At 38.5% G+C, this 12,500-nt stretch overlaps 1 protein-coding gene across 5 annotated transcripts in view; it reads right to left on the bottom strand.

Moving 5' to 3' along the window:
• LOC111467860 overlaps window positions 1–8,391 on the bottom strand; it is a 13,009-nt gene extending 4,618 nt beyond the window's left edge. For 2 of the 5 annotated variants that reach the window (XR_002714617.1, XM_023112930.1), the window contains exons 1-5: window positions 8,080–8,391; window positions 3,723–3,891; window positions 2,460–3,141; window positions 2,251–2,335; window positions 1,992–2,079 (exon numbers count right to left, since the gene is read on the bottom strand). Coding sequence is in view for 4 of the 5 variants with exons in the window: in XM_023112930.1 (XP_022968698.1) it covers window positions 1,992–2,079; window positions 2,251–2,335; window positions 2,460–3,141; window positions 3,723–3,870 (1,003 nt within the window). In the remaining variant the exon portion in view is untranslated. Of the gene's footprint in view, window positions 1–1,991; window positions 2,080–2,250; window positions 2,336–2,459; window positions 3,142–3,722; window positions 3,892–6,460; window positions 7,111–8,079 lie in introns of those variants that run through there. The other 3 variants (XM_023112931.1, XM_023112932.1, XM_023112933.1) reach the window with 3 other exon arrangements.
• Between the last annotated feature and the right edge of the window lie 4,109 nt (window positions 8,392–12,500).

Genomic DNA, 12,500 nt, shown 5'->3' on the forward strand with positions numbered 1-12,500 from the left:
GGGGGGGGGGGGGGGGGGGGGGGGGGGGGGGGGGGGGGGGGGGGGGGGGGGGGGGGGGGGGGGGGGGGGGGGGGGGGGGGGGGGGGGGGGGGGGGGGTGTAGAAGCACAAAGAATCCAAAAGAAAGAACACTACTAGAAAGCCTTTGAACGGCTTTAGAACCCAAGATTTGTAATCCCTTCTCCTAAGATGAGTATCCTGGTCATAAATAATTGAGAAGAGCTAACCATCTTACCGGCCTCACGATCAAAAAGGGGTTGATAAAAACCCAGGGACAAAGTGGAAGAACTATCAGAGGAAGGTAAAATAGAAGTCACCGAATGCAATCTCTTATCCGACAAATGAGAGAATATAGGAATCCACCCAAAAATAAGTATTCGACCAATCCCTGATAGAGCACCTAACAAACTGAGAGAATATAGGATTGCCTGAGCCAATAGCAGACCAAGGGATCTTACAAGAATCCTTAAACCTACTACCTGAGACCCATTCAAAAGAGTGAGGTCCATACATAATTCTCTGCCACAATTAATCAGGCTCCAAGTGGAAATACTGCAACCATTTCACTAAGAGAGCCTCATAATGTAACCAAAAATTTCTGATACTAAAGTCCCACTCTCCATTAGCTGCTAAACAACCTCCTAAATTGGACCATAGGTGAGCTGCTTTGAAGGAGAGAATTAAAATTATGTGTTTCTTTCTAATTTCGCATGGCAAAGAAGCTGGGGCAGTGGATTAGAGGGTTTTGATGAGTTTACAGCTGATAATCTCGAGTTTAAATGAAATATTAACGAGGAATTCAATAAGTAAAGTCGTTGGAAAAACTTGAGTTCGAACCTGTCTTCACCGGAGAGGAATTCGCACCATTATTATATAGTAGTTTTGAGGGAGTTTTATGAAATTCATCGACTTTTACACTTTGAAGAGTCGCAAGAGTTCTATATTAACTAATTGAGCCCCTCCCCCCTTGTCCATCCCTTCCTACTAAAATTTCTCATTAACCTTTCAATGTTCTAACAAACCAAGACAAGCATCCTAAAAGGGGAGAGGAAGTATAATCAAATTTCACTTAACACTATTTGAATCAAAGTCAGCCTTTCCCCTATAGAGAGAAAAAATGCACAGATCTCAGATTCTCTCCAAAAGACCAAGATAAGCACCTGGAAACTGACTAACTTCACACTTATCAAAGAGGCCCAATAATTGAACTTAGCAGGCTCAGTTCACACCAAAAATTGTGCTTTTCTGACGATCAATTCATAGGCCTGAAATAGCTTCAAAGAAAGACAACTGAGCAAATTGAAGGTGTGACAACTGAGCTCTGCCAGGAACCCACAATACATCCCTCCACACCAGGCCTCGCGAACTTGTAATTAAAATGTACCTAATTACAAGCGTTTTCCTCTCATCGATAACCCAATGAAGGCCGGTAGAATTCTTATCACCATTAGTGAATTACCCAATTTTACTACGCTGTCTCAAGAAAGAAAAAATTTGTATTCTAGAGTGTTGCTGCACATCAACATGCACTTATTGGTAGAGAGGGCCAGAGTTTTTAATCACTCCGAGATTTGGAAGACGTGAAAGATTTAGCAATTATTTCTGGCTCCTATTACTTGGTCTAGAATATCTAAATTATTTTGTAATTACAATTATTATTGTTTTTCTAACTATAACAATTGGAGTGATTTCTTGCAACCTCCTTTGGATCTTAGGGACTTTTAGCTCTTTCTTTTGCATTGTTCAAATTTTAACAAATTGAGAAATAAATAAAGTGGACGAACCTTGGGCAATAAAGAACAGAAAGTAAAGAGGCCTGAATTAGGGTAATAAGTAATGGACAAAGCTAAGCCTACAAGATAGCTCTGTAGTTTCCCACTTCAGACTAATAATCGAATATGAGATATTGATTTTGACAAAGCTGGAGAAAACGGCCAGACATACACAATGAAACATCTAAGTGAGCAAGAGAATACTGTATATATGGTATACCTTTGATATTCAAAAAACCTGTAAGGGAGTACCTATTGCAAAGTTCATCAACCTTTTCGAAATAACCAGCCTCCAATGCCAAGTAAACCTTAAAACACATAAAGCTTAGGTAAGAATATGAAGACCTTAAGCTTTAAGAACCATTTGTTAAAAACCCAAAACTCACATTCAACGGTTAAAACATTTTCCTCGTAACAAAGTATATATATATTCCTTACAAATGTTCCGAAGATGAGTAACGAATCCAAGGGCTACCCACCAGATATTCTAGAAATTGTCTATTGCTCTTTGTTTTTGCCTCAGCAACATCCCAGCATCCTTTTTCAGCTAAATTCTTCAAGGAGCTAGTGTAGAATTATAATTATTCATATACAATTTTCAGCCAATGGAGACACAGGCCAATACCAAAAGCACAAGAAATTTGAGTTCAAAGGAAAAAAAAACGCAGCATATGGATCATCAAAGTACCTCTCTTTACACTTCTGATAGACATCAGGGAATTCCGTCTGAAGACCATTTGTCTTTACAATGCCATATGCACTTTTTACCTTGTTTCTATTCATCAACTCCTGGACAAGCAGACATAACATTGGCCTTCCCATGAATGTCGCCCATTTCTCAGCTGCTTTGAATTCATTGTTCTGCAACATGCTATAGAGAAGAGACTGCCCAGATTGGCGAATGGAGAAATGCTCCAATACATCAACTGCTGTCGTGTAAGACTGAGTTTCTACTAACTCAGAAACATATTGCTCGATGAAGTCTTTAGCTGAGCTAGAGCAACACCCATTTCTTGCCTTTGAGTCAAACCGAACTTTCTCGATGTTGGTCAATTGAATGTCAAATACCTGTAAAATCTTCACAACTATCCTCTCATCATGCTTAATGAATCCTCCAACAATATCCACAAATAGCTGAGCAGCTAGGTTCTTTGCCTTGTCAAGGTCTGTTAGGGTTGTCACTACTTTCAGAAAACGTTGAAAAGCTGATGTAATCAAGTGACTGAATCCTTCACTATATAGCCCAAAAATAGGCAAGACATATAGGCAATGTATAACAAATATAGCTGGTCCAGGTTGGGGACCATTATGAAGTACAAGATGTACTTGTTGCTGAAGAGATCGAAACTTCTTAGTTGCTTTCAATGTGCCTACATTTGCACTCGGTGACATTAAAATTGAAGAATATACATAAATAGAATGAGATAAACCAAAATGCCTCCTAAACAGATATGACATAAAAATGCAAACTTGATGAGCTGTATACATTGAAACATCTAACTTTGTGATTGGCAAAGGTTCAATATAAGAAATGGCATATCGGGTGAAATATTTACGCAAAACCATTTAAAAGCAGGAAAGAAAGTATTGGCCACCATTACTTCAAAGTGAACCTCGATATTATCACTACCACTAACTTGAATACTTGTTGAGCACAAAGAAGAAAGCTATTTTTAAACAGTAAAGAGCAAGGTTAGACATATTATATTTTCACATATGAACCAGTTTGAAAACTTTTCTTCCTATTTTTTACATCCATCAAATCTTGTTTCCTCTAGTATAAAAAACCACATGTGAATAAAAACAGCCAAAGCAAGACAAAAAATTTCATTTCATGTAATAAAAATGTTCAAATAATATACACAAACACACACATGCCCAAATAAAAAGTACAGCAAAACAACATAACTTCTACATACATGATACATCATAAGAAACAGGGGAGACATACCACGAATATAACATTCCTTTAGGAGGTATAAGAATACAACAGGGGATATATAAGATAGATCGGAAAGAGAATGCACAGCAATTTTCCACGCAAGATGAGTTTGATCTATAGGGTCAAGTGGTTCAGCCACAGTTTGATCGAGCCCCATGCCAATGAGAAAATAATGGTCCTAAACAATTAAAAAGATGACAATGATTAAATAATAATAATAATAATAATAATAATATATGCACTGGCTCCACTAAAACAACACAACTCTTGAGGATAAAGATGACAATGATTAAATAATAATAATAATAATAATAATAATAATAATAATAATAATATATGCACTGGCTCCACTAAAACAACACAACTCTTGAGGATAAAGATGACAATGATTAAATAATAATAATAATAATAATATATGCACTGGCTCCACTAAAACAACACAACTCTTGATCAAAGGCAACGTAAATGATTTGTGCAATTTAAAGAGCCGATGTTAAAATGCTACAATATAATCTCGGGAAACTATAGCCAACATTGTCACTTCAATATTTTTAAAAACAAAAAGAGAGTTAGAGAAATAAAAGTCCTAGACGGTTCAGACTAAAATTATTTAAAATTGAAAATTGTAAGCAAGGCCTATGATAAAGGGACTTTTAAGCAAAAATCATGAGCCAAATTTGGAAATCAAATAGGAACGATGATTCATGATGCAGATAGTCTCAGTTCTTGTCTTCTAGAAACATCAAAATCGTGAGACTGGTAAGAAAATGGATCTACTTATTTTACTAATCGAGCAATGAAACCACAAACCATTGCAATATAGGATTCAATTTTTGGATTGGTATTAGTTCACAATTATCAGGAATTAAGCCTAGAGTAACCCTACTATACCAACAACTATCTAACTCATATAGAAAAATTACAAATATGCCAAAATAAGTTAATAGCATATCTTGTCAAGCATCCAACTGGACTATCATCGATAATGAAATAGCTAATTATACTAAACACATTCTCCTTGGTTATAAATCTAACTGCAACAATATAAAAGCACTTCCTCTTCCCTAATTTCTTCATGAACCTACTAGATATATGTCACATATATAGCTCCAACATCCAACTAACCGGGAAGAAAATTACTTCTTATTTGCTGATACAAAGCAAAGTTGCAGCAATAAAAACAGGAAAAGCACATAGCAGCTTCAAAAAAACTCAGAACAGAAAAGTAATTGAAGGGGTATTCAAATATATCTTCTAAACATTGATCTTAAAATCATTTTGCAAATTGACTGGTTTCATTTAATTTAAAAAAGATCTCCCAGTATTTTGTTTCGTTGTACTTCTAGTATGAAATAATTTTAAAACATAAGATATTTAAATCAAGATATACTAAAAAAGCAATTGATAACTATGTGCAAACAATTAACTCAGAAGACAGCCATATGAACACACGTGAAAGTAACAAAATACCATCTCTTATCTTAACTCTTCATTTCTTCTTTTGCTACTGTCTTCAAGGTGAAAGATTGCAGCGAAAGGCATGGAAATTAAGGCGGTGTGTGCCTCAGCATCTTCTAAGACAATCAACTTCAAGTAGGCGCTTGCCTCTTATCGATGGGAATGCTATTAGGAATGTTAGTAATTGGCTAAGGAGTTTGCTAGAAGAATTTTTTGTCATAAATAGAGTGGTTCAGAAGAGTGGACGATAGGCATTTGGTAAGTGAATTAGGGCTTGAGTGGTACCTCAAGAAGGGAGAGTCCAAATACCTCAAATGACTTGATTTACCTTCTAAGTTCTTTATCTTTTATATTGCAATACATTTTGGTTCTATTGGATTGTATCACTCACCATTTTATTTCCATTTGTACATTTCATGAGATAGTGACCACAGCCATGTTAACTCATAGCATGTAAACGAAAAACCTTTATTGTATGGGCTTCAAACACAACCAATAAGGAAGATAAATGAAAGAAGAAACCATCATCTAGAGACCAAAAAATAATTGTCCCCACCATTTCTTATAAAGCGGAGATCATATCTTAAGACATTTGATTATTACTACTATTATTATTATCTAATAAGAGAGAGATTCATCCAAAGCGCCAAAGCCAAACCAAACAACCTAGGGGACAAAGGAATGAGGCATCCCTTTTCCCAACAGAAGAGTTACAAAAAGACTTACCAATCAAAAATGATGAAGTCTGTGGAGTAATTACAAAGAAGCCTATGCTGAACTCTCCAAGTTGAGACAGTATGTTGTACGAAATCATAAAAGAAAGAAAAACTAGACTTCTTATATGATAAAATTCTAGAGTCCCTTCCCTTTCCAAAGGAGCCAAGGAATTATATGATTATCCTCACGCCAAAATACCCATATAATCACAACTATTTCAATCTATAATTTTCTAATTTTACCATGGAGGCCAAAGATACTTCCTATAACCATAAAATCCCCCTCCATGTGGATGATTGTACCAAGTAAAGTTGAAAGCCTCATAATATCACAAATATTCATCAAAAGAATGCAGTGCAGCACCAGATCATCCACTATAATAAGACAGTAGAAAGGGTAGCTGGGATGAGGGTAAGCCTTCTCCTTCCTCCATTTTCTATGTTTTCCCCTTACTTTTCTCCAGCATGTGATTCCAGAAATCGGTGAGTGAGGGTTGCCTCCAAGGGGAAGCACTAGGTAGTTGACAGACCATTTAAAGTAAGAACACGATAGAGCTTGAATTATGTACTTACTAATTTGGCAAAGCCAAGAGAGTTTCAAGAACTCCCTCCTCTCCAAAATGCTCAACAATAGCTACAAAAAGAAAAATGCCAAAACATGAAGAAACCAGCTTCCCTCCTCACTGACCCATAAAAGGGCTTTTCTACAAACTAACAGAACCCCTATGGGCCCACACAATCCCCCGCACTCACACCTACAGATAACGACTCTCATTCTTCACAAATTACATCATTTTGGCCATCCTATTTCTCTCATATTTCTCCGAGTGTAGACCTTAGTAATTTGGGGTCTATCAGAACAAGAAAGGATGCAAGCAAAAGAGATTACTTCTTCCCATAAAACATCAACACTTGGCAATATGGAGAAATGAATTTCTCAAAGTTTGTTAAGTTGCCCAAGCAAAATATATGCCTTCAGCAAGTTGCAAATGTGTAATCTCTACTCTATTAGCCAAAAGCCTTCATGAAGCAAGTAGCTAGAGATATTGGCAATATGGAGAAATGGGAAAGGGGAATGGAGTCCTCTTGACGTCCATAACAAATAATGCCCAATTAACGGATGCCCATAACAAATAATTAAACCAAACCAACTCCCAAAGTCCCTCTAAAGATCTTGTTGTTCCTCCACAGCCAAATTCACGAAGTAGTCAAAATACAAGCTTGCTACAGAATTCTTTCCTAAGTAACATTTAAGCTCTTTTTTTGCTTCCATTGATTATAAGCACTCGTGAATGTACAGTGGCATCAAAGTTCAGATCTAGATAAGTTTCAACATTTCCTTATATGTTGTTATAATTTTCTACCTTTTCATCTTCTGCATCTATTTTTTTGAACCCAATAGTTTTAATAAACAATCCGTTTAATGATTACATCCTAAAAGAAGAACATTTGTTTAAAAAGTAGGTTTATCCTTAGAAAATTTGTTTAAAAACTATGATCGTCATCCTATACAAAGCCTTAGTCCAATAGGCTTTGCTCTCACTATGCATCTTGCCTGCAGGAACCTTCTACACTTGTCTGTTATGTGCCCCTAAAACCTGTTGTCTCTCTTAATTTTTCTTTTTTAAGAATTACTGTCAAACAAGCAAGCAAGATGAAATTTTTTATTAAAAATAGATATCGATAATTTAAATTTTTAAGACCTAACTCTATTTTTATACATAAATCCCTAAACAGCCTACAAGTACAAATAGAGTTCCAGATGAGTTTTTTATTCACAAAAGAACAGTGAACTTTTATTTATATTTTTCTTTATCAATCACTTTAAATATAAGATCTATTCCCTACTTTTACCCCTCAAGTCAAATCAAAAGACCCCAGTTGACTTCATTGACTGAAATATATATGAAGAAGAACTAAACTATTTACACTAAAAAAAGCTAAAATGTAATAAGCTGACAAGAAACGACATTCTAAGAATAACACAACACACCATACATACTCATGGTCAATACTCAGAAATAAGCAAAGAACAGAAGAGAAATTGCAATATAGAGAACAAAATTAGTTTTCAAGATCAGTCGTTAAAGAGAAATATGTGAGAGCTCCCAAAAAATTGAACAAAAACCGAAGCATACAGAGGTAATCCCAAAACATTCGAGCGAGGTCAACAATAACAGTCGATTATCAACCTTAAACAATCATATTGCCATAGTTTCCGAAATGCGGTGGGAAGAAGAATGAGTAGACCACCTCAAACTCGAAGAACTTCGAATTTCTTCCCGGCTTTTCCTTCTTCTCGTCAAAAATCTCAGCGAAAAAACTCAGAGAAGCAAATCAACACAACGAGGACAGAATTTATCAAGCAAGAACGAATCCAATCCTTGTTGTTGTGAGGAAGAAAAATTCTTCTGCTAGTTCGCACGCTGCGACTGCATCAAGAATACGGATGCAAATTTATAATATATTTATACATCTCTATCGATGTTCATCAAATTTAGAGATGGAAGGAGAGAAACGGATTATTAAAAATTATTAAAAATCCACGTTATTGGGCCGACCGGCCCGACATGAAATAAAGGCCCAGCCCAAACTCTTTGGGTCGAGTTTTGAGTCTGAACCGACCCATTAGATTAGCTAATTACATGGTCAAGAGTGTTAATAAATAAAAGATTGTGGGTCAAAATGTAAGTTTGGAATGTTTGGGGAACTTAATTGTAATTTTATTTTTTAATTATCTAAAAACAATATTACTTATTACGTTCAAATATCATACATTTACAAATCACAAAATATCAGGAACATCAATTACAAGGTTATATAGTCTTATTATTTTTAATCCTCAACCAAAACGATATCAATCCGCAAACCGAACTGATCGTTAACATATGTTGTTCGCTTTGGCCCGTTACGTATCATCGTCAGCCTCACAATTTTAAAATGCATTTGCTATGGAGAAATTTTCACACCCTTATAACGATTTTTCGTTCCTTTCCAACCGGTATGGGATCTCACAATCCACCCCGTTAGAGGTCTATATCATCACTAGCACACCGTCTGGTGTCTAGCTTTGATACCATTTATAACAACTCAAGCCCACTATTAATAAATATTGTCTATTTTGGCCCACTACATATCGCCATCAGTCTCACAGTTTTAAAACGAGTCTACTATGGAGAAGTTCTCACACCCTTCCAAGGAATTATCGTTCCCCTCTCCAACCGGTGTGGATCTCAAAATCCACCCCCTTAGGGGCCTACGCCATTACTGACACACCGCCTCGTGTCTAGCTCTGATATCATTTATAACAACTCAAGCCCACTATTAACAAATATTGTCTGTTTTGGCCCACTACATATCGTCATCAGTCTCACAGTTTTAAAACGAGTCTGCTATGGAGAAGTTTTCACATCCTTCTAAGGAATTCTCGTTCCCCTCTCCAACCGGTGTGGATCTCACAATCCACCCCCTTAGGGGCCTACACCAACGCTGACACATTGCCTCGTGTCTAGCTCTGATACCATTTATAACAACTCAATCCCACTATTAACAAATATTGTCTATTTTGGCCCACTACATATCGTCATCAGTCTCACAGTTTTAAAACGCGTCTGCTATGGAGAAGTTCTCACACCCTTCTAAGGAATTCTCGTTCCCCTCTCCAACCGGTGTGGATCTCATAATCCACCCCCTTAGGGGCCTACGCCATCGCTGACACACCGCCTCGTGTCTAGCTCTGATACCATTTATAACAACTCAAGCCCACTATTAACAAATATTGTCTGTTTTGGCCCACTACATATCGTCATCAGTCTCACAGTTTTAAAACGCGTCTGCTATGGAGAAGTTCTCACACCCTTCTAAGAAATTCTCGTTCCCCTCTCCAACAAGTGTGGATCTCACAATCCACCCCCTTAAGGGCCTACGCCATCGCTGACACACCGCCTCGTGTCTAGCTCTGATATCATTTATAACAACTCAAGCCCACTATTAACAAATATTGTCTATTTTGGCCCACTACATATCGTCATCAGTCTCACAGTTTTCAAACGCGTCTGCTATGGAGAAGTTCTCACACCCTTCTATGGAATTCTCGTTCCCCTCTCCAACCGGAGTGGATCTCACAATCCACCCCCTTAGGGGCCTACTCATAGCTGACACACCACCTCGTGTCTAGCTCTGATAACATTTATAACAACTTAAACCCAATATTAACAAATATTGTCTGTTTTGGCCCACTACATATCGTCATCAGTCTCAAAGTTTTAAAACTCGTCTGTTATGGAGAAGTTCTCACACCCTTCTAAGGAATTCTCGTTCCCCTCTCCAACTGGTGTGGGATCTCACAATCCACCCCCTTAGAGGTCTATATCATCACTCGCACATCGTCTGGTGTCTAGCTTTGATATCATTTATAACAACTCAAGCCCACTATTAACAAATATTGTCTGTTTTGGCCCACTACATATCGTCATCAGTCTCAGAATTTTAAAACGCGTCTGCTATAGAGAAGTTCTCACACCCTTCTAAGGAATTCTCGTTCCCCTCTCCAACCGGTGTGGTTCTCATAATCCACCCCCTTAGGGGCCTACGCCATCGCTGACACACCGCCCCGTGACTAGCTCTGATACCATTTATAACAAATCAAGCCCACTATTAACAAATATTGTCTGTTTTGGCCCACTACATATCGTCGTCAGTCTCCCAGTTTTAAAAACGTGTCTGCTATAGAGAAGCACACCCTTCTAAGGAATTCTCGTTCCCCTCTCTAACCGGTGTGGTCTCACAATCCACCCCTTTAGGGGCCTACGCCATCACTGACACCGCCCCGTGTCTAGCTCTGATACCATTTATAACAACCCAAGCCCACTATTAACAAATATTGTTTGTTTTGGCCCACTACATATCATTTTCAGCCTCACAGTTTTAAAACGCGTCTGCTATGGAGAAATTCTCACACCCTATTAAGGAATTCTCGTTCCCCTCTCCAACCGGTGTGGACTCACAATCCACCCCCTTAGGGGCCTACGCCATCGTTGACACACCGCCCCGTGTCTAGCTCAAATACCATTTATAACAACCCAAGCCCACTATTAACAAATATTGTCTGTTTTGGCCCACTACATATTGTCGTCAGCCTCATAGTTTAAAAACGCATCTGCTATGGAGAAGTTCTCACACCCATCTAAGGGATTTTCGTTCCCCTCTCTAACCGTGTGTAGGATCTCACAATCCACCCCTTAGGGCCCTACATCATCGCTGGCATACCGCCCGATGTCTAGCTCTGTACCATTTATTATAACCCAAGCCCACTGCTAACAAATATCGTCTGTTTTGGCCCATTACGTATCGTCGTCAGCCTCACAGTTTTAAAACGCGTCTACTATGGAGAAGTTTCCACACTCATCTAAGGAATTTTTGTTCCCATCTCCAGCCGGTGTGGGGTCTCACAATCCACCCCCTTAGAGGCCTACGTCATTGCTGTCACACAGCCCGATGTCTAGCTCTGATACCATTTATAACAACCCAAGCTCACTACTAACAAATATTATCTATTTTGCCCATTACGTATCGTCGTCAGCCTCACAGTTTAAAATGCATCTGTTATGGAGAAGTTCTCACACCCATCTAAGGGATTTTCGTCCCCCTCTCTAACCGTGTGTAGGATCTCACAATTCATCCCTTAGGGGCCTACATCATCGCAAGCACACCACCCTGTGTCTAGCTCTGATACCATTTATAACAACAGAAGCCCACTACTAACGAATATTGTCCGTTTTAGCTTATTACATATCGTCATCGGCCTCATAATTTTAAAACGCGTATGATATGGAAAAGTTCTCACACCCATCTAAGGATTTTCCGTTCCCCTCTCCAGCCGGTGTGGATCTCACAATTCACCCCCTTAGGGGCAGGCCTACATCATTGCTGGCACACCGCCCGATGTCTAGCTCTGATACCATTTATAACAACTCAAGCCCACTGCTAACAAATATTGTCTGTTTTTTGCCCATTACATATCATCGTCAACCCCACAGTTTTAAAACTCGTCTGCTATGGAGAAGTTCCCACACTCATCTAAGGAATTTTCGTTCCCATCTCCAACCAGTGTGAGATCTCACAATCCACCCCCTTAGAAGCCTACGTCATCGTTGTCACACAGCCCGATGTGTAGCTCTGATACTATTTATAACAACCCAAACCCACTACTAACTAATATTGTCTGTTTGGCCCATTACGTATCATCGTCATCCTCAATTTTAAAATGCATCTGCTATGGAGAAGTTCTCACACCCATCTAAGGGATTTCCGTTCCCCTCTCCAACCAGTGTGGATCTCACAATCCACCCCCTTAGGGGCCTACATCATCTCTGGCACGCCGCCTGGTGTCTAGCTCTGATACTATTTATAACAACTCAAACTCACTGCTAACAAATATTATCTGTTTGGCCCATTACATATCATCGTCAGTCTCACAGTTTTAAAATGTGTCTACTAAAAGCCTTCACACCCTTATAACGAATTTTCGTTCTCATCTCCAACCGGTGTGTGATCTCACAATCCACCCCTTTAGGGGCCTACATCATCGCTGGCACATTGTCCGGTGTCTAGC

The sequence above is a fragment of the Cucurbita maxima genome, unplaced genomic scaffold (genome assembly GCF_002738345.1).
Source record: "Cucurbita maxima cultivar Rimu unplaced genomic scaffold, Cmax_1.0 Cma_Scf00035, whole genome shotgun sequence".
NCBI classification, from domain to species: domain Eukaryota; kingdom Viridiplantae; phylum Streptophyta; class Magnoliopsida; order Cucurbitales; family Cucurbitaceae; genus Cucurbita; species Cucurbita maxima.